The 26,197-nt window shown below is 54.7% G+C and overlaps 10 protein-coding genes across 10 annotated transcripts; 8 read left to right on the forward strand and 2 right to left on the reverse strand.

The window, feature by feature from the left end:
• Positions 1 to 826: 826 nt before the first annotated feature.
• On the forward strand, positions 827 to 2,473 carry SPSK_02420 (uncharacterized protein; the record flags this gene model as incomplete). The annotated part of the gene is made up of 1 exon (XM_016729292.1): positions 827 to 2,473. The coding sequence occupies one exon, from the start codon at positions 827 to 829 to the stop codon at positions 2,471 to 2,473; it is 1,647 nt and encodes a 548-aa protein (XP_016589495.1).
• Positions 2,474 to 3,867: 1,394 nt separating this feature from the next.
• Positions 3,868 to 4,539, forward strand: SPSK_02756 (uncharacterized protein; the record flags this gene model as incomplete). The annotated part of the gene is made up of 1 exon (XM_016729622.1): positions 3,868 to 4,539. The coding sequence occupies one exon, from the start codon at positions 3,868 to 3,870 to the stop codon at positions 4,537 to 4,539; it is 672 nt and encodes a 223-aa protein (XP_016589496.1).
• Positions 4,540 to 5,739: 1,200 nt separating this feature from the next.
• On the forward strand, positions 5,740 to 7,310 carry SPSK_10463 (MFS transporter; the record flags this gene model as incomplete). The annotated part of the gene is made up of 2 exons (XM_016736862.1): positions 5,740 to 6,389; positions 6,434 to 7,310. 2 exons carry the CDS (start codon positions 5,740 to 5,742, stop codon positions 7,308 to 7,310), a joined length of 1,527 nt encoding a protein of 508 aa, XP_016589497.1.
• A 609-nt stretch (positions 7,311 to 7,919) lies between these two features.
• SPSK_02717 (uncharacterized protein) lies at positions 7,920 to 8,727 on the forward strand (the record flags this gene model as incomplete). Its single annotated transcript, XM_016729584.1, has 2 exons — positions 7,920 to 7,951; positions 8,097 to 8,727. The coding sequence occupies 2 exons, from the start codon at positions 7,920 to 7,922 to the stop codon at positions 8,725 to 8,727; spliced, it is 663 nt and encodes a 220-aa protein (XP_016589498.1).
• A 582-nt stretch (positions 8,728 to 9,309) lies between these two features.
• Positions 9,310 to 10,655, forward strand: SPSK_02531 (DNA-repair protein complementing XP-A cell; the record flags this gene model as incomplete). The annotated part of the gene is made up of 3 exons (XM_016729400.1): positions 9,310 to 9,372; positions 9,463 to 10,162; positions 10,225 to 10,655. The coding sequence occupies 3 exons, from the start codon at positions 9,310 to 9,312 to the stop codon at positions 10,653 to 10,655; spliced, it is 1,194 nt and encodes a 397-aa protein (XP_016589499.1).
• Positions 10,656 to 11,620: 965 nt separating this feature from the next.
• Positions 11,621 to 14,412, forward strand: SPSK_10449 (PRO11 protein; the record flags this gene model as incomplete). Its single annotated transcript, XM_016736856.1, has 3 exons — positions 11,621 to 11,756; positions 11,832 to 14,078; positions 14,153 to 14,412. 3 exons carry the CDS (start codon positions 11,621 to 11,623, stop codon positions 14,410 to 14,412), a joined length of 2,643 nt encoding a protein of 880 aa, XP_016589500.1.
• Positions 14,413 to 15,915: 1,503 nt separating this feature from the next.
• On the forward strand, positions 15,916 to 17,035 carry SPSK_02599 (uncharacterized protein; the record flags this gene model as incomplete). The annotated part of the gene is made up of 4 exons (XM_016729467.1): positions 15,916 to 16,023; positions 16,115 to 16,453; positions 16,638 to 16,769; positions 16,844 to 17,035. 4 exons carry the CDS (start codon positions 15,916 to 15,918, stop codon positions 17,033 to 17,035), a joined length of 771 nt encoding a protein of 256 aa, XP_016589501.1.
• A 1,034-nt stretch (positions 17,036 to 18,069) lies between these two features.
• SPSK_02695 (3-oxoadipate enol-lactonase) lies at positions 18,070 to 18,942 on the reverse strand (the record flags this gene model as incomplete). The annotated part of the gene is made up of 1 exon (XM_016729562.1): positions 18,070 to 18,942. The coding sequence occupies one exon, from the start codon at positions 18,940 to 18,942 to the stop codon at positions 18,070 to 18,072; it is 873 nt and encodes a 290-aa protein (XP_016589502.1).
• Positions 18,943 to 21,520: 2,578 nt separating this feature from the next.
• SPSK_02317 (R3H domain protein) lies at positions 21,521 to 23,600 on the forward strand (the record flags this gene model as incomplete). Its single annotated transcript, XM_016729189.1, has 3 exons — positions 21,521 to 21,925; positions 21,993 to 22,605; positions 22,699 to 23,600. The coding sequence occupies 3 exons, from the start codon at positions 21,521 to 21,523 to the stop codon at positions 23,598 to 23,600; spliced, it is 1,920 nt and encodes a 639-aa protein (XP_016589503.1).
• Positions 23,601 to 25,617: 2,017 nt separating this feature from the next.
• Positions 25,618 to 26,103, reverse strand: SPSK_02806 (uncharacterized protein; the record flags this gene model as incomplete). Its single annotated transcript, XM_016729670.1, has 2 exons — positions 25,618 to 25,723; positions 25,745 to 26,103. The coding sequence occupies 2 exons, from the start codon at positions 26,101 to 26,103 to the stop codon at positions 25,618 to 25,620; spliced, it is 465 nt and encodes a 154-aa protein (XP_016589504.1).
• Between the last annotated feature and the right edge of the window lie 94 nt (positions 26,104 to 26,197).

Below are 26,197 nucleotides of genomic sequence, written 5' to 3' on the forward strand. Positions count from 1 at the left end.
AGTGACAGCAAGCTTTTGCAATCCAAGGAAGGAAGGCACGGAGCCATGGGGCAAGCACCTCAAGGCTGGCAGGTGCGTCCGAGACTATCGCGAGGCAGTGAGGCAGGCGCGACTGGCCTCGAAGCTACCGCGACCAGCTCCTCATTGGCCCTGGCAGTTGCTGTTGCCATTGCGAGGCTCCACTGCTCCAGGCTCTGGCCCATACTGTGGGAAGGCTCCTGCGCTCTCAGCCGGCAAAGTCATCATCCTGGCAGGCGGAGACATTCAAATACAATCTTCCATTGACGGAAAGTGAGAACGGCTCCAGGCACGACGCGTGAGACGTGCCTTTCCATTTCGGGACATTTCGTCAGGTACCAGGCCAAGTCTCGCCACGAAGCAAGAGCTAGGAAGTACTCTTCCCCGCGAGCGTCCTTCCAGCGTCCTTCCAGCACTAACTCAGCGCAGTCCTGTGGAGTGAAAGCTGCCCCACCACCCTCACTGCCGAACCGCAATCCCGCCGCGCTGCATCGCCGGTGAACGGCATGATGGCGATCACAGAGGGCCTCGCACCTGGTATATATTGAACGGGCCGCCCCGACTCGTTGATTGCTGCCAGAGCCAGCCGGGTTTCCATTTTGACCAGTTTGAGATCTGTATCTTAGCAAGTGCAGCCTCATTGAATCGACTCTACCCAGCATCGACGAAATTGACTTCACCAAACCGACGACATAGACACACATTTTGTTTGTCTTGGGACGTTTACGAACCGCCAAAGGTACTGAGCCTCTTGTCTTTCGACTCCTCGCCTTCCTCCTCCTCCTCCTTCTTATTCTCCACCACCACCATGGCCTCTTCTACGCCCACCCCTGGCATGCTCTTTGTCACGATGGAGCCGCAGGACGGCCTGTCGCTCGACCAGTTCCACGAGTGGTACAACAACGAGCACGGCCCGACGCGGCTGCGACTGCCGGCCATCTTCACAACGGGCCAGCGCTACCGCGCGACCGACGGTGAAAAGCCGACGTTCCTGGCCACGTACGACGTCACGGACATGGCGATTCTAACGCAGCCCGTGTACACAGATCTGCGCGCCAACCGCAGCCCCCGCGAGGCGGAGACCATTGGCCAGGTGGCCGTCAAGCGCTACTTGTTTGACCTGCAGTCGTCGCGCCAGGCCGACGATTTTGTGCCGCCGGCGGACCAGAGCGACAGCGCGGTCGACGGCACTGTGCTGGTGTACGTGGACGTGACGCTGAACGAGACCGCTGAGACCGCCGAGAAGGCCGAGGCCGAGCTGGTGCGCTGGTACGAGGAGGAGCACTTTGGCATGCTGACCAAGGTGCCGGGCTGGCTGCGCACGCGGCGGTTCCGCACGTCCAGCCTGGACCTGCCGCCCAACGACACCGCCCCGCTGCGCATCATCACGCTGCACGAGTACAAGGCGACCAACGGCCTGGGCGGGCCCGCGCACAAGGCGTCCATGGACACGCCGTGGCGCACCGACGTCTTCTCCAAGTACGTGGCGAACAAGGGCCGCCGCACATACTCGCTTTTCTACGTGTTTGGGAGCGCGCCGCGCGACCTCGAGCACCTCGCGCCGCTGCCGGCCTCCAAGGCCTTTGTGTCCACCGACGCCAAGACGGCCTCGACGCCCGGCACGGACGCGGTTCTCCAGTCGTATGTCACGACGTCTGACGGTCTCGAGATCCCCTACCGCCTCGAGGGCAGTGCCGCGCCCGGTGCGCCGACTGTCGCCTTCTCCAACTCCCTGCTGACGTCGCTGCACATGTGGGACGACTTTGTCGCCATCCTCAAGCAGCACCGCCCCGAGCTGCGCATCCTGCGCTACGACACGCGTGGCCGCCATGCCATCCCCTCGCCGCCCGTGCCTGCGACCGTGTCCATGCTCGCGGACGATCTGCGAGCCGTGCTCAAGCACCTGCGCATCGCCAAGCTGGAGGCGCTGATTGGCGTGTCCATGGGCGGCGCGACCACATTCCAGTTTGCACTCGCGTACCCGGAGCTTGTGGGCAAATTCATTGCATGCGACTTCAACATCCTCAGCAGCGACGCCAACACGGCCGCCTGGAAGGAGCGCATTGGCGTTGCCGAGGGCACGCCGACCGGCATGGAGACGCTGGCCGGCATCACGGTCGCGCGCTGGTTTCATCCGGCGACCGTCAGCACCAAGCCGGAGGCCACACAGAACATGGTCAACATGGTTGCCGCCAACAACCGCGAGGGCTTCAAGTACAGCTGCCAGGCGCTGTGGAACTTTGACATGCGCGCCACTGCCAAAGAGCTGCGCGTGCCCGGCCTTCTTGTTGTCGGCGACGGCGACGGCAAGGGTGCTTTGGCCAAGGCCATGGGGGCCTTCCGCGAGACCATTGGCAAGGGAGACGTGGAGCTCAAGATTGTGTCCCAGGCAGGCCACTTGCCCATGTACGAGAATCCGCAGGCATTCTGGGAGGCTGTGGAGCACTTTTTGTAAGACAGAAGCGGGAATTGCCCCGGTCTGCTAAGAGGAGATACAACGAAATACAAAATAGAGAGACGGCAATGGAGATGGAAACATAGGGCTGCACGGCGTTTTACTGCAATTCAGTGCCCACAGTCACGATCCTCGGGTCCGGTTTGGGTTTGTTTTCCCCGATCCATAAAGTCGTTTTCGTGGAAAATCGTGGGAAAACGAGATTCTCCCTGGTGACAAATGCTCCTCCTCACAGGCCGTCGTCTGCCGTGTTGTAAATTAAGGAACCGGTGATTGCTAACTTGACGAGTACTATTGGGCAATGGATGCGGACGGGACGAAGTGAAAATAAAAGAAAGAGAAACGGGCAGCATTTGAGGCGCCGAAGATTCCGTGCGGACCTCCGGTAATAAGCTCTGCTACCACTTTGGTAGTTGGAGCTCCTTTACCATTTAGCCAGAGAGAACACAGCTGCGATGTGTATGTCGTATAAGTGACGGCAACGCATTGACAATAAGTGTTGACTTTGGATGAAGACAATATGCATTTTCATTTAGGCCGAGCAGAAGAGCCATCCTTTGGGATACTTTTGGCTTGTTGATGAGGCCATATTGGCCGTGCTATCTCTGGACACTTGGACGTCCTGTCATCTCCGATCTTTTTGTTGTCGCTCTCTTATAACCACATCTCGTTGGCGTGCTACGGCTGCTGTCCCTTCATATAGCAACTTATCCGGGGAATAAGCTCCTTGCCGGCTGACAATGCAACTTCCCACAACACTGCACGCTTGAATGGTCAACTGCTCTGCAGGTGCCGACTGCTCAGGCACCGAGCGATGTGCCATTTGGTCCAGAGCAAACGAAATGGGAGTTTACTCAACTTTACCCTTTAACCAGCACGGCCAATTCGGGACCTAGACCCAGTCGAGGACGGACTGATAGCAGCGGGATGATCGCTTGGATGACGTCCAGTTATTGATGCATTGTTTGCCCAATGCACCGACCCTCGTTGTCCTCTGCTTTTACTTCTAATTAAAGAACATGACGGAACTCGTTTCCTCGTCGTCTCCTCCTCTCGCCTCCTCTTTTGTCGGTAGACAGCGAGGGCCGGCTAAACTTTGTGGTTCACTTGGCTGGGAAACAGGGCAACGGCCACTTCCACTGCTCCTGGAAGCAGCTTCTCATAAAGGCATGCCATCCTGTCCTCCCCTTGCCACAGCGTCGGCCCTCGTCTCTCTTTCTCCTTCTGTTTGTTTCCTTTCCTTTTGGTTTGGCACTTTGTAACGTCAGACACTCCTTTCTCTTGCATTCCTTTTTCCTGCCAACGAATCGCGAACAGCAACTCGTTGCACGCTAAACAGACTCATCCACGTCCATATCCCGATCCACATCTGCAACATCTGCAACATCTGCAAAATGGTTCGTGTCCAACTCGCATCCCTGGCGCTGGCTGCGTCGGCCCTCGCTGCACCTGCCACGGAGCTGCTGCCACGTTCCTCGGACGCCAAGGCCTGCGACGCCACGTCCAAGATCTGCTACTCCGAGTATGTCTCGCCCAACGGCGTCTCGTTCCGCATCGCCATTCCCGACACCGCCACCGCGACCGCGCCGTACGACATTGCGCTCTCCATTGTTGCCCCCAAGGCCATTGGGTGGGCCGGTGTCGCCTGGGGCGGCGCCATGGCCAACAACCCGTTGACGGTGGGCTGGGCCAACGCTGCCACAGCTGTCGTGTCCAGCCGCCGCGCGACCGGCCACACCCTGCCGACAGCCTACGACGGCGCCAGCTACAAGGTGCTGCCCTCGTCCAAGACCAACGACACCCACTGGCAGCTGGACGTCATTTGCACTGGCTGCAGCACGTGGGTCGGCGCGGCCGGCAGCGAAGCCAAGACGCTCGACCCCGCCAGCGCTGCCATTTCGCTGGCCTATGCCACGTCGGCCACGGCGCCTGCGGACCCGTCGAACAACGCCAGCCGCTTCGGCATCCACAGTGCTAAGGGCAAGTGGACCCAGGACTTTGGCAGCGCCAAGCTGACCGGCTTTGCGGGCCTCGTTCAGGCGGCCGAGAAGGGAGCTGTGGCGTAGATACGTTGTGGAACGGAGGCACAGGCATGGTGAGAGACTGCCAAAAAAAAAAAAAAGGTGGCGTACGAGCGTCTTTAACTGGCGTCAGTCGTCGGTTGTTGACCGGGCTGTGAAAATGTTAGTCAGTGCTTAGAAATGGACGACGGATTTCAAAACAAAGACTCTCGTGTGGGGGTCATTAAGGTTATGAGCTGTGTTGAGACGTGTTGAGTTGTGTGCGCAGTGGCAGTTGGTAGAGAGGGACTTGCAAAACATATTTGCGGCCGACATATAACCCCCCCGTGGCAGACCGAGATGTCACAAGTGGTTGGTACCCGGACTTTAAAGCGAGCAACCTTGAAATGTATTAGAAACTACCAGTACTACCAAGGCAAGTCTTGCTCACTCCACCATTGTGTAGAAAACATAGATGGAGGCAAGCTGGCAGATTCTTTCTTCTCAAACGGCGGAGCACATTGTGTGTAACATTTGCGGAGGCGTAGAGGGCCCGCCTAGAGACATTCACGGACATCTGATTACAGACTAATCGTGCGTTGATATTGGCGTTGATAAAAATAACTCATTATCGATCCATGGTCCAGTTAGAATTGTTGGCGGATAGACAATGCAGATAAAATTGAAGCAGAATACAGCAGAAAAATATTGTCTAGTCTAGTGAGACTTGGTCGAGTGAAGCACGCCGTCATTTTCGGTTACACAAACTGGGGGGTAGACCCAGAAGATGCAGAAGCAGCCATGGCTTACAAGCCAAAAGGTTGGCATTACACAGTAGAAGATTTATCAACGTCATTCATGACACGGCCGAGAGTAGTAGATGGAGGAAGTGGCTACAGTTGTCTTCCATCTCCTTGCTTTCTTATCCTTTGGCTTTTCTTTCTCTGTCTTTTCACTTATCTTCGTCTAAACTGGATTTTAAATTCGATAAATCCACCTAAACACATGTCATACTCCCGCGTATTGTCTGTTGGTTGCATTTCAACCGGGAAATGTTATGTTACTGGACTGATTGGCCGCTTTCCGTTGCGTGCTTTGAAAAAATGTGGCACAGCCATTTCCTTGCCGCTGCGGTGCAGGAATCATGACATTCGCCAGATATATATTTTCGTTGTTTTGTCAACCCCACCTGTCTTGCAACTTCTCCCCCAGTACCGATGTCCACACATTAACTCACGGCAACAAGGGCATCACGGTCCTGGCACAATGGAGAGTACAGACAACATTGACGGGCACGCCCTTGCGACCAACGAAGATTCGCCTCTTTTGGTACACAACGACAGGGATGTCTCCAACACCTCCAATCAGTCAGCTGCGTTTACACGCAAAAGCATCTTTGCCGTCACAAGTATTATTGGCACCGTGGTGCTTGTCGAAGCGGCGTCCATCCTGACCGATGTTCCCATCTACGAGGTCCTCGAAGACATTATCTGCCGCCAGATGGGCCGGATGGGCAATGGAGACAATGGAGACAATGGCACACGCGGCTGCTCCGGTGACGCAGACGTACAGGCCGAATTGGCGTTTCTGCGCGGGTGGCAGTTGACGCTCGAGCTGCTCCCCGGTATCCTCATGGCTATCCCCTACGGCATTATCGGGGATCGATACGGACGCAAGGTCATGTTCATCGTCTGCATGGTGGGCATTCTGCTCACGCAGCTGTTCTACCTGCTGGTCTGCTGGCGCTCCGACATCTTTCCGGTGCGGCTGACCTGGGCAGCGTCCATCTTCACCTTCATTGGTGGCGGGCCGGTGATCCTCAACGGCATTGTGTTTGCCATGCTGTCCGATGTGTCACCCGAGGCATCGCGGTCGACCGTCTTCTTTTACTTTGGCGCCGCCGTCCTCGCCGTCGAGTTTGTCTTTAGCTCACTTGCGGCCTTTTGATGCAACGTGTGAGTGTTTGGGCGCCGATCCAATTGAGCCTGGCGCTGTTTGTGCCGGTTGTTCCGCTGTGTTTGACACTGCCGGAAACATTACGAAAGGAGGGTCCCACCTCGACCGATGTTGCAGGTACAGACAATGGTACAGACAATGGTGCAGAGAACGGTGAAGAAAACGATGCAGCCGGACCCGCATCCCGACCAAAGATCATACGGAACGCCTTGTCAGACACGGCAGCCAGCGTTACTGCCTCCACGGCGTTTCTATTCAACGGTGCCGACCACCAGGTCGGGCTGCTTCTGGCCACCCTGCTCACCACAACCCTCGGCCGCCATGCGCAGGACATCTTGTTGCAGTTCACGCGTGGCCGCTACGACTGGTCATGGGCCCAGGCAGGCTACCTCGTGTCCCTCAAAGCATTTGTCGTGCTGCTCCTCCTCCTGGTGCTCCTGCCCGCCATCAGCACCAACTACGCGCTGGCCCGCTGGTGGCCGCTCCTGGCCGGCGTCCGCACGCCGCAACAGCGTGACCTGTGGCTAGCCCGCACCAGTTGTGTCCTTCTCATCGTCGGGTGCTTCGTGGTTGGTCTGGCGCCCACTGCGGCCTTCATGATCGCGGGCCTCGTCGTGTACTGCCTGGAAAACGGCTACAACCTCGTCCTGCGTAGTTTGCTCGCCGTCCTCGTGGAGCCAGAGCACCGTGGAACACTTTATAATGCGGCTGGAATTCTCGAGAGTACCGGTGCCGTTATCGCGGGTCCACTACTAGCGGCCGCCTACCGTGCCGGCCTCCGTCTCGGCGGACTTTGGACCGGTCTGCCCTTTTTTAGGGCCGTGGTCCTGTGTAGTATAGCCTTGTTTATCTTGGCGACCGCTCGACCACCCTCGTCGTAATAGTAGATTTGTTTGCGGCGTGTCGTGTAGTAGAAGGATACTATTTTATTAGAGGATTAGCGGCTACTTTTCTTTATGTATAATAAGATTTACCGATTTCCTTCAAAGTATTGGCTAGCAATTTTCTTCAAGGCGAATTTTACTCCTGGCTGAGCTAGACTTCCCCAAGGATGGCGAAGAAAGGAAGGTGGTGGCAGCCTGTGGGGCCTTGTTCTCCAGCACACAATAGCTCCAGACCCCGTAGGTAGAACGACTAGGTAGAACGTGTCCCTTCCACCGCGTTCCACCCCCTTCGCCTTTCCCTAAAGCACGGAAGAACATTACATCCGCTACCCGAGTTGCGCCAGCACGCTGTAAAATGGCACTGACAGGCTTCCATGGGGCGTCGTCCATAGCAATGCTAGCGCCAGCGTGGGGCCCTAACCTCTCTTGTGCAGGCGCAGGGATAATCTCGACAGACTCGCTTCGGGGTTTTTCCTTTCCCAGCGTCCAAGGCCCAGCACTTCCTTTCTCTCCCCTTTCCATTGCATCAAGACAACCGTCACACGACCTCGACAACAAGGACGCAGACTTTCTCTTCCCTCTTTCGAAGACACGAACTCGTTCAGAATGGCCGGACTCTCGAGCATCAGCCCGCAGGTGTAAGTGAAACTGCAGCTTTCTGCTTCCGTCATTGTCACTTTCTTGTTTTCCGTCTTTGTTTCGTTGTCTCCATGCCCACGTCAAGCGCATTGCCATGCAACGTCGCCTGTTGCGCCAACACATGCCGGAGTGCTAACTGCGCAGGACGAACCTGGTCATCATCCTTGGCATGATGCAGGTGTCGAAGCGCATCCCTTTTGAGGACCCGCAGACCCTCCAGCTGGTGCGCATCGCCTACGCCGCCAGCAACGCCATTATCCTGGCCATTTACCTGTACATACAGGCTCAAATCAACAAGAAGAAGGGTGCGTTCGAACAGAGTCCTTCCGTCGCAAGCGTCTCGCCCCGACCTACACCGCTACTAACGCTCGTGCCTACAGACCTCACGACTCTAAAGTATGTCGAGCCTGCCCCGATGGGCTCGTCTGAGGAGGGCAAGCTCGTCACGACCACCGTCCATGCCTACGACAAGAGCCAGCTGAAGCAGCTCATGCGCGGGCAGTTGATGGGTGTCGGCATGATGGCTTTCATGCACCTGTACATGAAGTACACCAACCCGCTCCTGATCCAGTCCATCATCCCCCTCAAGAGCGCCCTCGAGGCCAACCTCTCCAAGATCTACATCTTCGGCCAGCCCGCGTCCGGCGACCTCAAGCGCCCTTTCAAGACCGGCGGAGGCCTCATGAGCGGTCTGCAGAGCGGCCCTGCTCAGAGCGACAAGAAGGCCGTTGAGGCTGCCGAGCGCGCCGGCCACGGTGGCGTAAAGGAGGAGTAAGCGATGGCACAAAACAGGCCATCTCTCCCACCACGAGGCCCAAGAATAGTTTGCGCGACCATCTCCTTACCCACTCTGGTTTTGCTGCCTTCTCGCTTGCCTTGTCGCTTGCCTTGTCATCTTTCTTCACTGGTACTTTTTTCACCTTTTTAGCATGGAAGGTCCCTGATGGAACACGCCCTAAATACTGCACTCGCTGGCGCGATGGTTGACTATCGTTGTATACTTAGGCGACAGTGTCATAAACATAGATTTTAATAAACGTTTTCTCTCAAATTGCTCCACAAACCCTGCTGTACCAAACCGAGTGTCAAAAGCCTGGTGCGGCCCGGTGCTAGCCGTGATTCAGCTTTGGCCATTGGCACTGTGTAAACGCGCGCCCGCGTTTCTTAGTATTTTGGCACCGCTTCCTCTTTCTGCCTGCCAAAACTGACTAATACGCACCGTCGCTTTTGCCTCTGTTCGATACCGAATGATAAAACGTCATCACAATCAGCGCCTCCCGTTTGTCTTTTCTCCCTTCCACTTTCCGCTGCAGTTGACAAGGTGGCAGCTGTATCTGTCCTCTTACAACACACGTCGATGGATCGTTCAACAAGAGCAGGCGGGCAGGCCGCAACCACGTCCGCCAACACCAGACAATCGGTAAGCCACAGACGTCACTTTCAGCCTGCCTCTTCACCTTATTAAAGACAGCCACTAATAGCGTTGTTCCTTCCGGTGTCTGCGTTATAGGACGAAGTACGATTGCGATCAAAAGAGCTACGAGAACAGAACGAACTTGCCGCGCAACGCGCCACCAGAACGAGTCAGCCCCCGGCCAGGGGCTATCTTGCATCCGATGACGTCTACGTCGTCGGCGACAAAAATGCGCGGGGCAAGAGAAGTGCGCCGAACACGGCAACAGGCTCCATGAACGTCACTCACAGCCCCAGCAAGCGGCCACACGCATCCATTGCTGTGTCTGACGTGCCGGCGAACAGCCGCAATGCGGGAAGCGCTCAGGATGTCGAGATCCGACCGGCGAAGAAGTTTGCCAAGTTCGTCGACTACAATTTCAGCGCCATGACAGACACCAAGGGCGGTTTCTTGTCTACGGACGACGACCCATTCAACAAAGCGTTTGCAGATACCAGCCGGGGCGGCAACGGACAGGAAGCACGACCCGCGCATATGACCGTGGCCGAGTGGGAGCGAATGCAGACGATCCGCAACCTCAAGCGGCTCAAACAAGGGCCTTACGAGCCGGGTCTCAGTGTCCTCGCCGAGGCAACAGACCAGAAGCGATGCGTTGAGTGCAACAGCCTCGAGATTGACTTCGTCTGGGAGGATGTCTTCCACGTCTGTGTCTGCAACCCCTGCAAGGACAAGTTTCCTGAAAAGTACAGTCTCCTCACCAAGACAGAGTGCCGGGAGGACTATCTCTTGACCGATCGTAGGTTGCCTCTTTCTTGCCATCGGCCAGAGTCTCGCATATGAACTGACGTCCCCCCCTAGCTGAGCTTAAGGATGCAGAGCTTCTGCCGCATCTCTCGAAGCCAAACCCCCACAAGTCACATTGGCATGACATGATGCTGTTCCTCCGCTGCCAGGTGGAAGAGTACGCTATCAACACAAAATGGGGATCGGCGGAGGCTCTCGATGCCGAGTTTGAACGCCGCGAGGCCGACAAGAAGCGTCGCAAAGACGCAAAGTTCAAGGAAAAGTTGCTGCAGCTCAAAAAGAAGACCCGGTCGGAGGCGTACCGTCGCAACGCAACAGGAAAGGGGTCAGCAGACGGAGAGACACTGGCCACGACCTTTGGCGATGCTGTTGGAAACAGAGGCCGTCATGTTCACGAGTGGGGACGTGCCATTGAAAACGACAATGGCATGTCTGTCAAGCGTTGTATCTCGTGCGGCATGGAAGTTGAAGAACTGGAGTTTTAGAGAGCACCACGGGTTTGTATGATATTTGCATTTTGGATGATACGACCGATGCTGGTGTACGATTTAATATACCGGTAATGATGCCACGACTGACGAAAAATCAAGAAATCAAACCTGTTCAACAACCCATGAATGGTCACGTGCTGCGTTTGTAAACTAAAATTGCATCTGTGCGCGCCACGTCGCTGAACGCGCTTCTCGCCCCTGAGATCAGCCCCTGAGTGATAAAGCTCCAGCGCTACTATGTTGTCCGTTGATGCCTTGGCGCCTGAAGTCCCCGTCACAGCAGCTGTGATTGGCTAGCGTGTTGCTAGACAGCCCCATCATGCTGCGTTGGACCGTTTTTGCAGCAACGAGGAAGGAGCTTGGCCATCCTCGAGTAGTGTGAATGAAACAGCAGAATGGTCAACAGCTTGAAGCACCTGGCCTACGTGCTCTTCACTATTTTTTTACCCTCGTCAACTGCAGCAGAGGAAGGGCAAGCACGACCTCCAGCCAGCCTTGTCCCTCTCCTTTCTTGTTCTCCCCATACAGCATTCGCGTGAGGCTGCATTCTTCCCGCCCTGTTGTCGTTTTCTCCAGTTTCCGTCTTTTCTTGCCACGCTTCGATTCTGACGTGTGTTGCGTGTACGATACTTTCACAAACTCTTGCACCTTGCATTTCGCCGGCCCGGTTTCTGCATCGCATATCAACGGCATCCAGCTTTCGCGTCTTTGCATAAGCTCCCATACACATTTGTGCCTTTCACGTCGTACTCGTTTTCCGACTTTACTTGTATCCTCATCGTTTCAATTCGCGTCTCCGATACCCAACCGACCGACTGAATCCCGCGCTTTGGACTTGGCGAATGCCTCTTCGACCTGGTGACATCTGTAGCGGACAACTACTGCGGAACTCTCGTCCCTTGACGCAACATTTCTGACGAGGGGACCAGCAACAGCAAGGGCCTCTGCTGGTTGCGCGCATGAGTTGGAACGGCCAGGGCAATATGGGGCCGAGTTCGGGCGGTGGCCTGGGCGGACTCGTCTCGAACGACATGTCTGGCGGCGGGCCTGGCAATGCTGGTAGCCAGCCGCACGGGACGGAGTACACATTGCAAGGTGAGAAACCACTTGATTTGTTGTTTATTTCCAACTGCCGTCTGAAGGGCAGCATGTCAACTAACCGCAATACAGGCGTCATGCGCTTCTTACAAACAGAATGGCACCGACACGAACGCGATCGCAATGCGTGGGAGATTGAGAAGCAAGAGATGAAGGGCCGGATAGCATCGCTAGAAGGTTCTGCGCGGCGAGCAGACGCGACACAGAAGGCACTCAAGAAATACGTCACGATCCTGGAGAAGAAGGTCAAAGACCAATCAGCACTACTCAAGTCATCTGCGTCGGGTACCGATGCCACAGACACGCGCCCCGAGTCCGAAAAGCAACAGCAAGCTTCCAAGATCCTCGAGAAGCTCCGTGGTATTCAAGACGACAAGGACTCGCAACACTCGCAATCGATCGCAAACCCCGAGTACGGCGGCCGCAGCCTTGCTGTTGGCGATGAAGACGACCAGCGATCCGACTTGCGTGTCTTCCTGGACCAGTGCCAGGCCGAATTCACCTACCTTATGGTTACGCCCGCCAACCCCATGCCACCCCGCGAATCCCCCCCTCTACCTCTCATGGACGACCTCCCTGACGACGACTTTGGCCTTCCGGCCGGCCAGCAGCAGATGGAGCAGTTCGCGCCTCCTCCAACACGGGCCGCTCAACAAGCCCAGAATCTCCGACAGACGCAGAGCGCTGTCAACCATGTCAACCAGCAGCAGCAGCAGCAGCATCAGCAACACCAGCAACTGCAACAACAACAACAGGTCCAGGCTGGCAATTACCCCTCGACGAGAGGTGCTGAGCTGCAGCCCGCGCCCATGACAAGATCTGGTGCAGATGTGAATGCGTCGGCATACGCAGCCGCGACTGCAGCGTCAGACTGGCCACCCCAGGCAGCGCAGACAACTTCAAGCAGCCATCCCTTGGAAGATCGGGACCGGGTCAGCCAGGCTGACTCACGAGCTGTCGCCCTGGGAGAAAAGACTGCCGAAGCTGGGGTGACGACGGAGCCCGACGCGTGGGATTTCAACGATGGCCCGGCCTCTTTCCCGGAGCCAAGTCCCTTGTCCGCGGCGCAACAGCAGCCCGTCTCCAACCGCCCAGACACCGATATCTTCCCTGCAGCCGACAGTATACCGAAATCGCCGAACCGCCTTCCTGGCTCTCACCGCCGGAAGGGTAGCATGTCTAGACGGCGGAGCGCAGACCATGAGCTGTCCCTCAACTCCACGTCCCAGAAGACGCAAAAGACAGAAAATGGAAACTTCAAAATGCGGTTCGGGCTCCGTGGGCATCTGGATACAGTGCGTACAGTCATTTTCTCTGGCGGCGGCAGTCCCGGCGAACCTGAGATCTGCACGGCCGGTGACGATGGCTTGATAAAACGCTTCCACATTCCGCGGACGACGTATTTGGCTTCGGGCAACGTGTCTGACCTAGATGTGCAGGCGGACTTTACACACCGTGGCCACCACGGCGCCGTACTATGCCTCGCCTCCTGGTTTGCAGCACCGAACTTCTCGACCGGTGGACGTGCGCAGGGCGATGGATGGATATTCTCCGGCGGACAGGACAACTTTATTCGGGTGTGGGAGCGCGGCCGGGTTGACCCCAAGGCCACGATTGACGGCCACACGGATGCCGTTTGGGCGTTGTGTGTTCTCCCAGCAACGCTTGGCGCCGTGTTTGGCCAGAGCAGCACCAGCTACGGCTCCCCAGATCGCATTCTCCTCGCCTCTGGTGCGGCCGACGGTACTGTCCGCGTCTGGTCGGTGAGCGCGCCGCCTCAGATGACTTCGCCGCAGCCAGGCAGTGGGGCACCGAATGCCAACCGGCGTGGCGTCGGTGGAACTGGTGGTCGCGTACGAGGCAATTCGATGAGCTCGGGGTCGGGCTTCCCGAGTAGTCCGCAGCCAACGGTGGCGAGCAACAGCCCTTTCAACTACACGCTGATTCACACGATTGTCCGCGCCAACTCCAAGGCCAGTCCGACGTCCATTACAGCCCTGAGCAGCAGTGGAGGTACCTTTGTCGTAAGTTATTCGGATGCAGCAATCCTTGTCTACGACACACGAACCGGCGAGGAGATTGGGTCTATGGCCAGCCTCGAAACCTACGATGGAACAGCGGCGACGAGCGTGAACGCGGTGGTGGCGACGACGGTTGGACTCGAGCAGCCTCAGCTCGGCGACGAGGACCTTGGTGGAGGCGGGAGTCACGGAGGACCTACAGGCGGCGGGCGTCGGTCCATGGCTGGGTCAGGTGTCGAGGGCGTGATCATTTCGGGTCACGAGGACCAGTTCATCCGGTTCTTCGACGCGAACAGCGGTGAGTTGTCTCTGTTTTTATCTATTGGGGGTTGTTCCTCCTGCTTTCCTGCGCACAGTTTCTAACTCTCCCAGGCCAATGTACGTACAACATGTTGGCGCACCCGGCGGCTATTTCAGGGCTCTCCCTCAGCCCTGACGGTCGTGAACTTGTCAGTGCAGGCCACGACGCTTCGCTCCGGTTCTGGAGTCTCGAGAAACGATCGTGCACACAGGAAATCACGTCGCACCGAATCATGCGCGGCGAGGGCGTCTGCTCGGTCGTCTGGAGCCAGGATGGACGGTGGGTTGTCAGCGGTGGCGGTGACGGTGTGGTCAAGGTGTTTGCACGGTAACGAGACCACACGGTCGTGTTTGGGGGGACAATAGCCTGTGTCCGTTCCGGTGACGGTTGGTGCAGGGAGTCTTGAAGGTGTAATGTGTGTATTTGGGAATGTATCTTATAGTAAAGCTGTTGCTGCAACGGCGCACAGGCGGCTTGATTGTACAACAGGAAAGCACATGTGTGTTGCTTCTTTGTTTTGATTTTGTCTTTTGTTTCCGTTTTCTCACATTGGCCTTTGCATTTTGTTGAGCGCCGCTCATACATTTAAAACATTGAATCGAAGCGTTCTGCAGTATTAAAAGCAGCAGTCTTAGTGGCCTTGAGTGGTGTCAACGTAGACTGAAGGAACTAGCGCCACAACACAGCCACAGGTTCTCCGCTAACCAAAAATTATCTCACCGACACAACACGTAGACCTGCGGCGTCAACCTCGACCGCACCAGAGCTGCATCAGCATCTTCAACGGCAAACATCTGTACCTGTTTGACTCAGTGGTGAGTATAATCTATGGGATCCTTGACACGCTCTTACACGTACAAGTACAGAGGATGCGCGGAATCTTGGCATCTGGCCACTTTCTCTGGCCAACTTTCTCATCCAGCGATGAGCCAAATTCGAGGCAAAACAGTTCGAAGTTCGACCGACAACTGCCAGCTTCCAATCCCAGGTTTGCTCCTCTCCAACATGGCACTTTGTGTTCAACTTTACGAGAGACTCCATTCGTCCGGCACCTTTCTTCGCCGACCTCGTCTCAGCGTTCACGTTCATCGATTGTGCATGTTGCCAATGCCACTTTCATGAGGCCATTTGGTCACGTGTTGAAAGTGGGGCAAAATCGGTGACCCTAGTGGCTCGCCTTTGTTCCTGTGTCACCCGTCAAAATCAAAACAAAGGAAAGTGCTATTTCTACCGCTGGAAACCGAGCCCTTCAGGTGCTGGGCGGTCTCTTCCACCAAAGAGAGAAGGAAAACAAACAAAGAAACCAGCGCCAGCCAACATTTTGCTACTGCAAATCTCCAGAGAGCTTTAGCTCCCCAGCGCCCTATCTTGACGTGAGTGAGAAAGGCCTGTCTGACAAACAAAGGGGAAAACGCAAAACCGCCTTACTGTATCGCCGCTGAATTGCAGTTGCATTCCTTCCCATTGCGTTCAAATTCCAGGCAGCGACCCGCCACTCAGAACTGTTTTCTGCATGTTTTGCCAGCGTACCCCAAAATCGGGAACCCCCCTCCCCCCCAAACAGCGCGTGCATTGTTATCGATATCTGCCTTTTGCTCCCCCCGTCTCTGCATCACAACAAAACAACAACGGTACCTTCGCGCCTTTTTCTTTTTGTTTTTCACCTTTGTTTTTCTTATCATCACCACCACCATACACCACCATAACTACCGACCTTTCTGCGCCTTTGCATCCCCTCCATCTCGATCTCAACCACCTTGCGAAAAATCAATCGAATTTTCGCGACTTTCTTCGTTAATTTTTTATCCATCGCCAACTTCGCTTTCGTGGCACAATGGCTGGCGGCAAGGGAAAATCGTCGGGCGGCAAGAGCTCCGGTGGCAAGACCTCGGCGGACGGCCCCAAGAAGCAGCAGAGCCACTCGGCGCGCGCTGGTTTGCAGGTAAGAACTTTTCTTTCAACTTTCTGGTGATTTTCGCGCCTGTCGACGCCTCTTTACGAGATGTTGCTTGCCTTTCTTTCTGGCGCGTCAGTTGGTCGCATGCGATGGCACTCCTCGATACTTGTCTCGACGTCGAAGCAACACGCCTACCAACTACGCTCACATTGACTACCGCCTGTTTCTCGACTACTCCCGACCAAAACAGCATGCGACACGATGCCCTCTCGAAGATGACGCGCAAATGTATATGGCGATGACTACGTGCGTATCGCTCAAAGTCTCTCCGACGCGCCTGACGAAGAGCGATCGCAAAGCCACGATTGGCAGGGAAACATCATCGCCTGAGCAGCTTCTACACGTCTCGTTTCCTTCCCGTTCAGCACTCGTGACTCGAGAGGCATATCCAGAGCCGGCGCGCTTCTCGCGATTGGTCATTTCTTCTTTCCGTCGTTGCACTTGCGGCGAGACCCCAAACACATAATAGGCCGCATGGCACGCCGTCTTTAACGCGACATCCTCCACGAACTGCGCATCTACGCATCGACCAGGCCTATTTGCCGAGATATGGCTGGCTTTTACGACTACTGGCTTGCAATTGCTGACTTTCTTTCCAGTTCCCATGCGGTCGTGTTAAGCGTTTCCTCAAGGCCAACACCCAGAACAAGATGCGCGTTGGCGCCAAGGCTGCGGTGTATGTGACGGCTGTTCTCGAGTACCTGACTGCCGAAGTTCTCGAATTGGCAGGCGTAAGTTCACTCCCTCGTGCTCGTGGCTGCAACCCGCCCCTTTGATCATCCGCTGACAGCAATTTCCCCACTAGAACGCCGCAAAGGACCTCAAGGTCAAGCGCATCACGCCTCGCCACCTGCAGCTTGCCATTCGTGGTGATGAGGAGCTCGACACCCTGATTCGCGCCACGATCGCTTTTGGTGGCGTGCTGCCTCACATCAACCGCGCTCTCCTCCTGAAGGTCGAGCAGAAGAAGAAGAATAAGGCCGCCCTCGAGGCATGAGCGTACAACCAGGTGCATGGTTACTGGCGTCTACTTACCGCCAGTTTCTATTCTACTCTGTTGTTGCCATGGCTATACCTTTACTACCTTTTTTCTTTTTGTGTTTCCGGGCTCGCTAGCCCTCCATTTTGAACGTTTTGTGTCTCGTTTCTAGGTCATCATTGCGGAGAATGAACGGACCGTATCAGAGGTGGAGAGGCCAACGACACGATACCCTCTCCACCGCCTACCTACCTGGGAGTGCGACCTCTCATTAGCCCCTTCCCGTTCACGATACCCGGCTTCATGCTACGATGCGGAAGTGGCTCGGTCCCAATTGAACGGGTGAGACTTCAGGCCTGGTATGCTCTTACGAATACTCCTGGCAACGAAGGCAACAGCCTCGAGCGTGGAGAGGGCAATGCGGCATCCGTTGTGTTGATTCGCCTATTTTCCTACTGGTTTCTCGACTCCCGGTCAGGCCGTGGCCTGTTTTTTTGTACTGTAACATTAGGGCTAGACGATTTATTCCGTCCTGTTTTGCTTCTTGTTTCTTTATTTGTACCTTCTGAAATGAGGTTGAAGAGGGCTGTTTTGTTTGTTAGTTAGTTGTTGCTCAGGTTCGGAAATTACGACATATTCGTGGGCGAACTTGGTGACGAGATGGGAATTATGAAATGAAATGGCAGGTTGTGGTGACTACTATTTTTGTTTCTTTCTTTGTATCATGTTGTAGACCTTCTGTGACTGTCAATACTTATGATTGCATAGTTGGAAAATTTCGTCAGATGTGTGTGATTTCTTTGGTTCCTTTTCGAGAAGAAAAAAAAAAAAAATAACCGAGACTTTCGTAAAAATAAAAAGTGAAAGTTGATAAATAACATAAAATAACCATCCTTCTCTGCTTAGGTATAAATAATAGGAAAATAAAAACCATTACAATGCTAATAATAATTTCACGTCGATTTAAATAAAACAAGGCAACAACTAGTAGTTAAGCCAACCACTTTCATAAAGTTAAAGAAGCAAGTAGGCGTCCTTTCAGTCATATTTACTTAGTTGTCCTTAAGAAACGGAAGAACAACATCCAGCCATGTGCCATATGCGTCAATAAAGGACGCGTGGCCAGCATTAGGCAAGACGTGAAAGCCGATGTCCTTGCCTGACCCGTCACGCATCTGGTCTGCCAGTGCCTTCATGGATGTTGGCAGATCGGCGTCCTTCTCCCCAACGACAACGAGCACACGCTCTACGCCGCTGCTGGCCACCGTACCAGCAAGTGGACGAAGATCAAACTGCGATGACAGCAAGGCCGCAATGCATGTCTCAAAGCCGTCGATGGTGGTTTCTGCCATCAACCGTTCGAGCCACGCACGCTTGTCAGGGTGTGCCGTGAGCCACTCCTCACCCAACCAACGCTCGCGGGTCTGCGCCAGCGCAGCCTCAAGGGTCTGGTCACCGGAGCGAAGAGCCTTTACCCGCGGGCTGAACGCGTCCGCGACACCCGCGTTAGCGGGTGAAGCGCTGATGGTGTCGACGACAACAAGGCGGCGGACAACACCCGGGTGGCGGGCAGCAAACACAACGCCAGTTGCAGAGCCGAGCGAGCAGCCAATCCAGGCGTGCAGCTGTGTGATCCCTATGGATTCGACCAGCGTGTACACGTCGTCGGCCATGCCATCGAGTGTATTCTCCGCAAGGTCTTTTGTCCTGACGGTCGAGCCGCCGTGGCCTGGATGGTCATATGTCAGCACCCGGAAGCCATTCTGGTGCAAGACGGCAACAATGTCATCCCAGACGGCTGCTGTGGTTGCCAGCAGACTCGAAAGGAGGATTGTGCGGCGCTCAGGTGCACCGGGAAACGTGAGAGTGTAGCGTAAACGGTGCCCGCCGGGCAGAGTGAACGTGGTTGGTTGTGTGTCTGCCATTGCGAGTGCTGTTGTGCATATGTCGTACTTTGCTCGTCGATGATGAATTCGCAAAGAATGGTGGTATGGCCTTGCTGTATGGCAAATTGCTGCAAATTGCTCTAACCATCGGCGTTTAGCGGGGGAAGGTCTTTTGGTGAAGAGAGGTCAGGTCTCGGTATTGGATGGCAGCCGCGATGATCGTCAGGGAAGGTGGGGTTCAGCCTTGTTGGATGATATCGTTAAACAGTGGCTGAAGATATGAGTAATACATGCGTGCCACTGTGTTATATCGCATATATGTATTACTGTTTTACTAGCAACGGCTCGAGTGGTAATGTATCCGGCCCGGAACAGCACAGCGAACACTCGGCAAACGCGAGCAGCGTGCATTAGATGGATGAGCAGAGCTCCAGAATAGACGCGTGGTGCAAAGCTTATTTTCGTCGACGTCGGTGCGGTCAAGATGTCCATAAAGGCGCACGTACCATAACGAGAAGGAAGTCAGGACGACAGCATATGCTGAGGCATACGTACCCTGTCAGCGTATCTACGCCCTATTTCCTCGTCTCAAGTCGCGCCTTTCCTAATTATTAAAGGTATGTCGGAGGCGTGGTTGTGGATGGACCTGCTCCACTGGTCCCAAGTAGCCAATATCACTCCCGTACAGTGCATCGGCTTATCACTGCCATCTCATGGAGGCTTGGCCGTCTTTTCGCATTCGTGTCCTGCTGTCCCTGCCAAGAGCGTGCCTCGTGATGTAATTCCGTATGGACAGATGCACATGTGCTGTGGCCATCTGCTCAAGGCACAGCTGAGCAGGCAGTTCGCAGTGTCCTTTTTCCTCCACCCTGTGAAACACCAGGGGGAATACACCTCTTGTGGTGGAGTTTAGAGGCCTACGGCATGTGTTCCAGCCCCTATTGGGTGCGTTGCGTCGAGGCTGGGCAAGTGTGCACGTGTTGGGATTTACGGGGGCTTTAGGGGGCACTGGGCATATTAAGGCCAAAAAATGGAGCGAATAAATACACTACGGCAGAAGCAAGCAGAGAGGCCTCATTGGGAGAGCACAATACAGTGTTTAAATATTTTGGCACTGTACGTAAATGGCAACGAACTAGGCACTGGGTACATACTTACTGAGTACACGTTATGCATATATCGTTTTATCGCCTGCTGTATGTTGTATTGCTTTGTGAAATTAGACGGATGAGTGATGCGACCTTCCTGTATGTCGTAAAATGTAGAGAGTTTCTGCGAGTTGTGACTGCCAATGCCATACAGAAGTAGTTAAGTAGCCTCGCGTCGTTCGAATCATTTGGCAGCAGACATGCGGCTTCTCGCACTGTTCTCTTCCTTCTGGCAGAGAAGGCGCCCACTATTTGTGCCCCCCCGTGCCTCCCTGGCAGCTGCATTGTTCCAGCAGGTAAAAAATAGTGTCCACACCGTTCCTGTGGAACGCCTGAGCCCCAACCAATGGCCCCTCATAGTCGAGTTCCGTCCCTTCTTTTTGCCCTTCACCCTTTCTTTCCCTCGCTCTTTTCTCCCACTTTAGCCTACCCTTTTCAGTGGAGCTTTGGACTCCCGTTTCCCGACTAACCCAGGAAAAACGGACCAGGACCAGCCAGGAAAGAGCCAGGCCAAAACCTACGCCAAAAAATACAAACCGAAAAAACATCAACAACTCCTCCCCAAACCATACGACTTTGGCCAACCTCCCGACTTGGACTCCGGCAATCTTCGACCTTCCCACTGCGGCGGAACCATACCACGAGATATCGCATACGGACACGCTTGGAGTTGTCTCCCTTGTGACGCTTCGTTGATACCGACACGCAGCTCGATTGCGTCTTGCGCAGCGCCTTTTTTGCCCTCGTCGATTTCTTGGCTGGTGAGTGTCTGCAAGTCTTGTTCTACTCTGCACCTAGCAATATCTTTGTTTCCTGCATCCAGCACCCATCATCTGTCGCTCTCTACCCTCTCTTTTCGCATGCTATCGGTCCCCTCTCCTGTCTCCCGCTTACTTCCGTGCTTTGCGTGGCCCGGCACCGCTAGCACTGGCCGTTACGGTCTCCTGCTCAACTGCCTTTCATCTCTTTCTCAACCAACCACCCCCTGGACTAGAACATGGCATCATGGTGCTGTGACGTCTCGTGACGCCTGAGGCTACCGTACAAAACACACTTGCAAACCCCATCGATACCTTGGTAGGCGGCTACACATCTGTTTACGATGTGCCCGCAGGCCGTGCTTCTCAACATTCTATCCGGTTGTCCTTGCCGCGGTGCCTTTTCGCGGAGGGTTCTCACCTGACTAACATCTCCAAGAAGTATTTTTCTAAAAGGCATCATACACTCAACATATCTTATAGTATACATACGAAATTATCTGATATTTATTCAACTTTTTGTCGACGCGGGCTAGCCCCCCGCCTGTCTTTTGACGAGCCTCTTGCACGATCTACCTTCATTTGGCGACAGAAATAGCGCGGGCCGATTTATCCTTCGTGTTTTACGAACATTTCTTAGCTGGCACACTTCACCTCTGAGACGTGCTCAACCCTGAAATATCCCTATCTCGACCCCCCGCAATTGTTGCCATGAACGCCCAACAGCCGCAAGGCGAATACTACAACGGCTACGGCGGCCCCATGAACCACTCGCCGAACCCTACCCGGCCCGGATACGCAACTGTCGGTATCTCTGCGCTGAATGGTGGACGACGAAGCCAGCCGTCAGGCGAACTTGGCCTCGGCCAACAAGCATCTTTACTTTTCTCAGAGGATCGTTTCAGTTCGTTTGAGCCCAGCCAGCGATTCGATCGAAACGCACCTGCACAATCCACCCTGCAGCCGCCCGGGGCTTACAATATGTTTGCCGGTGCCAACCAGTCGGCATGGAACTACAGCGCCGGCGCCGCTGCGACTATGAGTGGTCCCATGAGCGGTCCCATGAACGACGGTTCGCGCATTCGTGCTAGCAGCCGCCGGCCAGCGTTGCATCCGGTGGGTTGCTCTGCTTAAATGCACGTTTGTTTTGCTGTGCATGTGTGGCTAACTGCGTTCGTTTTAGGAATGGACCACGAACGAGCCTCCGCAATTGGGCACCCCCAACGGGCAAGGCATGCCATTTTACTCTTCACAGCAACACCTCGTTGGCCAGCAGGCAATGGGACTCCCGTCTACGAGCTCCCCTGACCCCTTTACGGTGCAACCCCCAAGTGTCAACCTCCAGGCATTTGGCCCGCCCGAGATCCGTACGATGTCCGACTCGCGAAAAGACATGGGCGACCTCATACCGACCGCCATCGTCATCAAGAACATTCCTTTTAACGTTCGCAAGGAGTACCTGACCACCGTCATGATCGACATGCACCTGCCCCAGCCATATGCGTTCAACTACCATTTTGACCAGGGCGTTTTCCGTGGACTTGCGTTCGCCAACTTCCAGAGCGCAGCGGATACCAAACTGGTTATCGACCGGATGAATGGCCTTGATATACAGGGACGCAAGTTGCGCGTAGAATACAAGAAAATGCTCCCAGAGCACGAACGCGAACGCATTGAGCGAGAGAAGCGTGAGAAACGCGGCCAGCTCGAAGAGCAGCATCGCGGTCCGACGCACCAGATATCCATGTCCTCTCTGGCCACTGCCACCTCTGCGCAGCGCACACCGTTAAATGAACGTACGTCTTTTGGCATGTCACTGTACAGGCGATCTCTACGATTTGGTCACAAACCAACAGCGTTACTAACAAAGATCTCGTTTGACCCTTTAGCTGCCGTTGCCAATAGCCGGCTCGACTTGAACGACCCCCACCAGCTGCGTTTCTACCTCGAACTGTACATGTTCCACAACGACGACTCGCGGGAGGTGCACATTTTCCCCACCGACACGTCTCCTGAAGACCGTCGCCTGATCCACATTCTTGCACACAACATGGGCCTAGAACATACATCTATTGGCGAAGGCGACAACCGACAAGTGCACGTCAGCAAAGCCAAGTTCTCGAACGGCGGCCGTCAGTCGACGGTGCAGCAGCCTGGCGTTACACTGGACGGTCACCCCCGTGGCCTCAGCCGGGCGGCGACCTACGACTTCAACGACCGCCAGCAGCCGTCTGTCCATTCGATGAACCGTGGTCCGACCTTGGCCATTCCGAACAGCCCCGAAAATCACCAACAGGGATTGAATGGACTGCGCGGAGTAAAGAGCTTTGCAGACCTGCGTTCGTACAGCCCCAGCCCTTCGCCTTCTCTCGTCAGCAGTGCCGCTCTCGGAAACGCGCCTACCAACGGCCACAACTCTGGCGGTGCCCCTTTCCTGCCGCATTTCCCGAGCGATGGTCCCTTTGGTCCGTCTCTCACCACACCAACGACCCCTGGATCGGCCATCAACCCGCAGTCGTCGTCTGTGGATGCCTCTGGGCTGGTCAACAGCCTGGGCTCGCTGGGTCTGGGCTCGTCGTCTTTTGATAGCAGTGTCGGCCTTTCAGGCCGCCCGAGAGAAACACCTGGTGCCATCGGCGCTATTGGCAGCCAGCGGCCCAGCGCCAATGGCAACAGCACCAGAGGTATTCCGGAGCGCCAGCCACGGGGACCTGGTGATTGGGAGAAGGCCGGTGGCTTCACTCGTGGTCGTTCTAATGGCCATATGCAGCGCAGTAGTGGTATGTATTGAGTCAGGTGAACTCCAATTTCTTGAATCTTGTCGGCTAACGTCTACGTTAAGACTCGTCTGAGAATGCACCCCGGATCGGTACTCCCCATAGCTCCTCCGTGTACCAATAATGTGACCGAGCTCGCCAACAACACAGGGACTGGCTGGATTTGGGACCTGACTCTCCGCCATATTTGACTCTTCCCGCGCCTCGCTGTGCTCAGTCTTCTTTGCTCTCGATTGACCACCACCAAACCACAACACCCTCCTTTTCTCGTTTCGCCCTTCCAATCGAACAAACAATATACTCTTAACTCGGAATTAGACAGCACCTAAGTCGGTTTCCTTGCTTTATTTCTGGATGTTGGCTTTCTTCATTTGGTTACTGCTTCTGCTGCCCTTTGGATCCATTCGCATTCTTCTTTTTTGATTCTCTGTTCTGTACCTTTTACCTTTATTTTTATTGCCTTTTTTGTGCGCCTTGGATCATCGGTATTTTATTTCTGTCTTTTATTGGTGATCAAAGGCTCCTTTGATCGCGCTGTTTTTCTTTTTTTACGCTCTATGAAGACAGTGTCTTCCTGTTTACTGCATTGCAGGAGGCAATTGTCACACGGCGGCCGCGCAGTTATGGAGGATTAGACTTGGTGGCCACCGTTTGCCACCATTTACGACCTGCGTCGGGAATTCTGCGCAGCAAAAGATGTGACGAGACGAGACGAAACGAGACGTTACGACGAATACGCTCCCTGATCGATTTCAATGACACGAACGGTTTCAACGACTGGGCGACTTACAAACCACCCAACCTAACGAAGCGACGGTGTGATAGGTGCATATGCAAGTGATGTGCCCTCCGCCATGGACGACGCTTTCTTTTCCCTTTGATTAGCTATGTGGTGTTTTGCTGCGTTTGCTTTCTGAAATTCAGTTCTCGAATTAACGGCCCGATAGCTAGTTTGGTCTTTTGGATAGCGCACGCGGTCGTTACGTGCGTATTATTGGCAGGGGATGGCGTTGGGGAGGAGGAGGAGGGTTGATGAAGGAGGATACGAAACGGAATTGCTGCGTTGCTGCCACTTAATGGTGGCCCATTACGGTCAAAGGACGAGACAGCGGAGAAAGGGCAGAGGCCAAACTTACAGTTTTGTTTGGACTTACATGCTGGGGAAGGACAGAAGAAACAGCAGCGACACCCGCCAGACCGCAAATACTTTGCGAGTGACGGACGAATCATGCTATGACGATTACTGTCACGTTGTTACGACGATATGTCTACATGACTATTTATATACATATTCTTGTGCACGCAAGAGCTTACAACGACCTGTTTTAAGTGGCTAAGAGGGCGCAATATAATATCGACTTTTTTGGGCATTGTGGTACGTCGTTGCATCTCGCGTCTGGGCTATATGGTGAGAATGCGCTTTGATTTCCGAATTCAGGCAGTCTGAAGAAGTGGAGACGAGTAAGTGCTGTATTGGTGAGCGCAAACTCCCGTTTTGTTGGTGTTATCACTGCAATGGCAACTGACGATGGATACGGCATAGAATCCTGCTAAATCAGCCTGAGAACGACAGCACGCATTGGAACCAGTGGCCTTTGCCTAACTGAAGAGAGTCGCCAATTGCTGCTTTGTTATATCCTGGTGTTATATTTTATTCTGGATGAATATATGAACCGGTCTCAAGCCGTCCCTTGGGGGTAAATGGCAACGTCTTGTGGGACAACCGCATGAGTGTTCTATCTGCTTTAAGACCCTCTTCTGCTCTTTTTGCTGAGACCTGGCTAGCAATCTTTTCGCTGGATCTGGACGCAAATCTTCTGTCGATCACCAACATTGGATATCCTGTTGGCGAGACCTTGCTGGCACACCAATGGCTCCCCAACGAAGAGGTACCCTGACAAGGGCAATTCGCTCTGTCGCTGTCATGACCATAGCTGTTTTCATGTGCCACGAAGCGAGTATCGTGGTGGCGTCGGCGACAGAATTGCCTCGGTTTTCGCTTAATGGTGGGAGTCACGGACATCGCCAAGGCTACGTTTTGCCTCGGAGCACCTCAACGCCCAGAAGTGAAACCTCGGTTTGCCGCAGTCTGGCCGAGAGCCTTGCAACATACGCACCGACTATTCCGCTCGAAATTCTGTCCTTTGAGGCAACTTACCTCATGACGGCCTCGGGCTGCCAAACCATTACACCGCCGGCATCATTGTCATCACAGTGGTCGAGCTGGACGAGTGCCGTCGACGCATGGATGGATACGCACTCGTCGGAATACACGAGATATCTCTCGCGCTGCGAGCCTTGGGAACTGGCGGCAAGCTTGCAGTGCCCAACAGAGACAACGCCAGTGGATACACCGGTAAACGAGACGACAACAAGAAGCCGGGATCCAACGAAGACTTCATCCGAAACCGCGGCCGACTCTGTGACGGTGATTACATCGACAGCCACGGCAACCGCTGGTCCCACATATGACAATACGCCACAGGTTTCAACAATGCTACCATCGGCAACACTCATTAGCAGCGGCGCAGTAGGCTGCTTTGCTATGGATTGGGTGACAGCAACAGGTGCTGCTCTGTTGCTGGTCCTGACGGTGATATGATTTGTACTG

Source organism: Sporothrix schenckii (genome assembly GCF_000961545.1).
Source record: "Sporothrix schenckii 1099-18 chromosome Unknown Cont43, whole genome shotgun sequence".
NCBI classification, from domain to species: Eukaryota; Fungi; Ascomycota; class Sordariomycetes; order Ophiostomatales; family Ophiostomataceae; genus Sporothrix; species Sporothrix schenckii.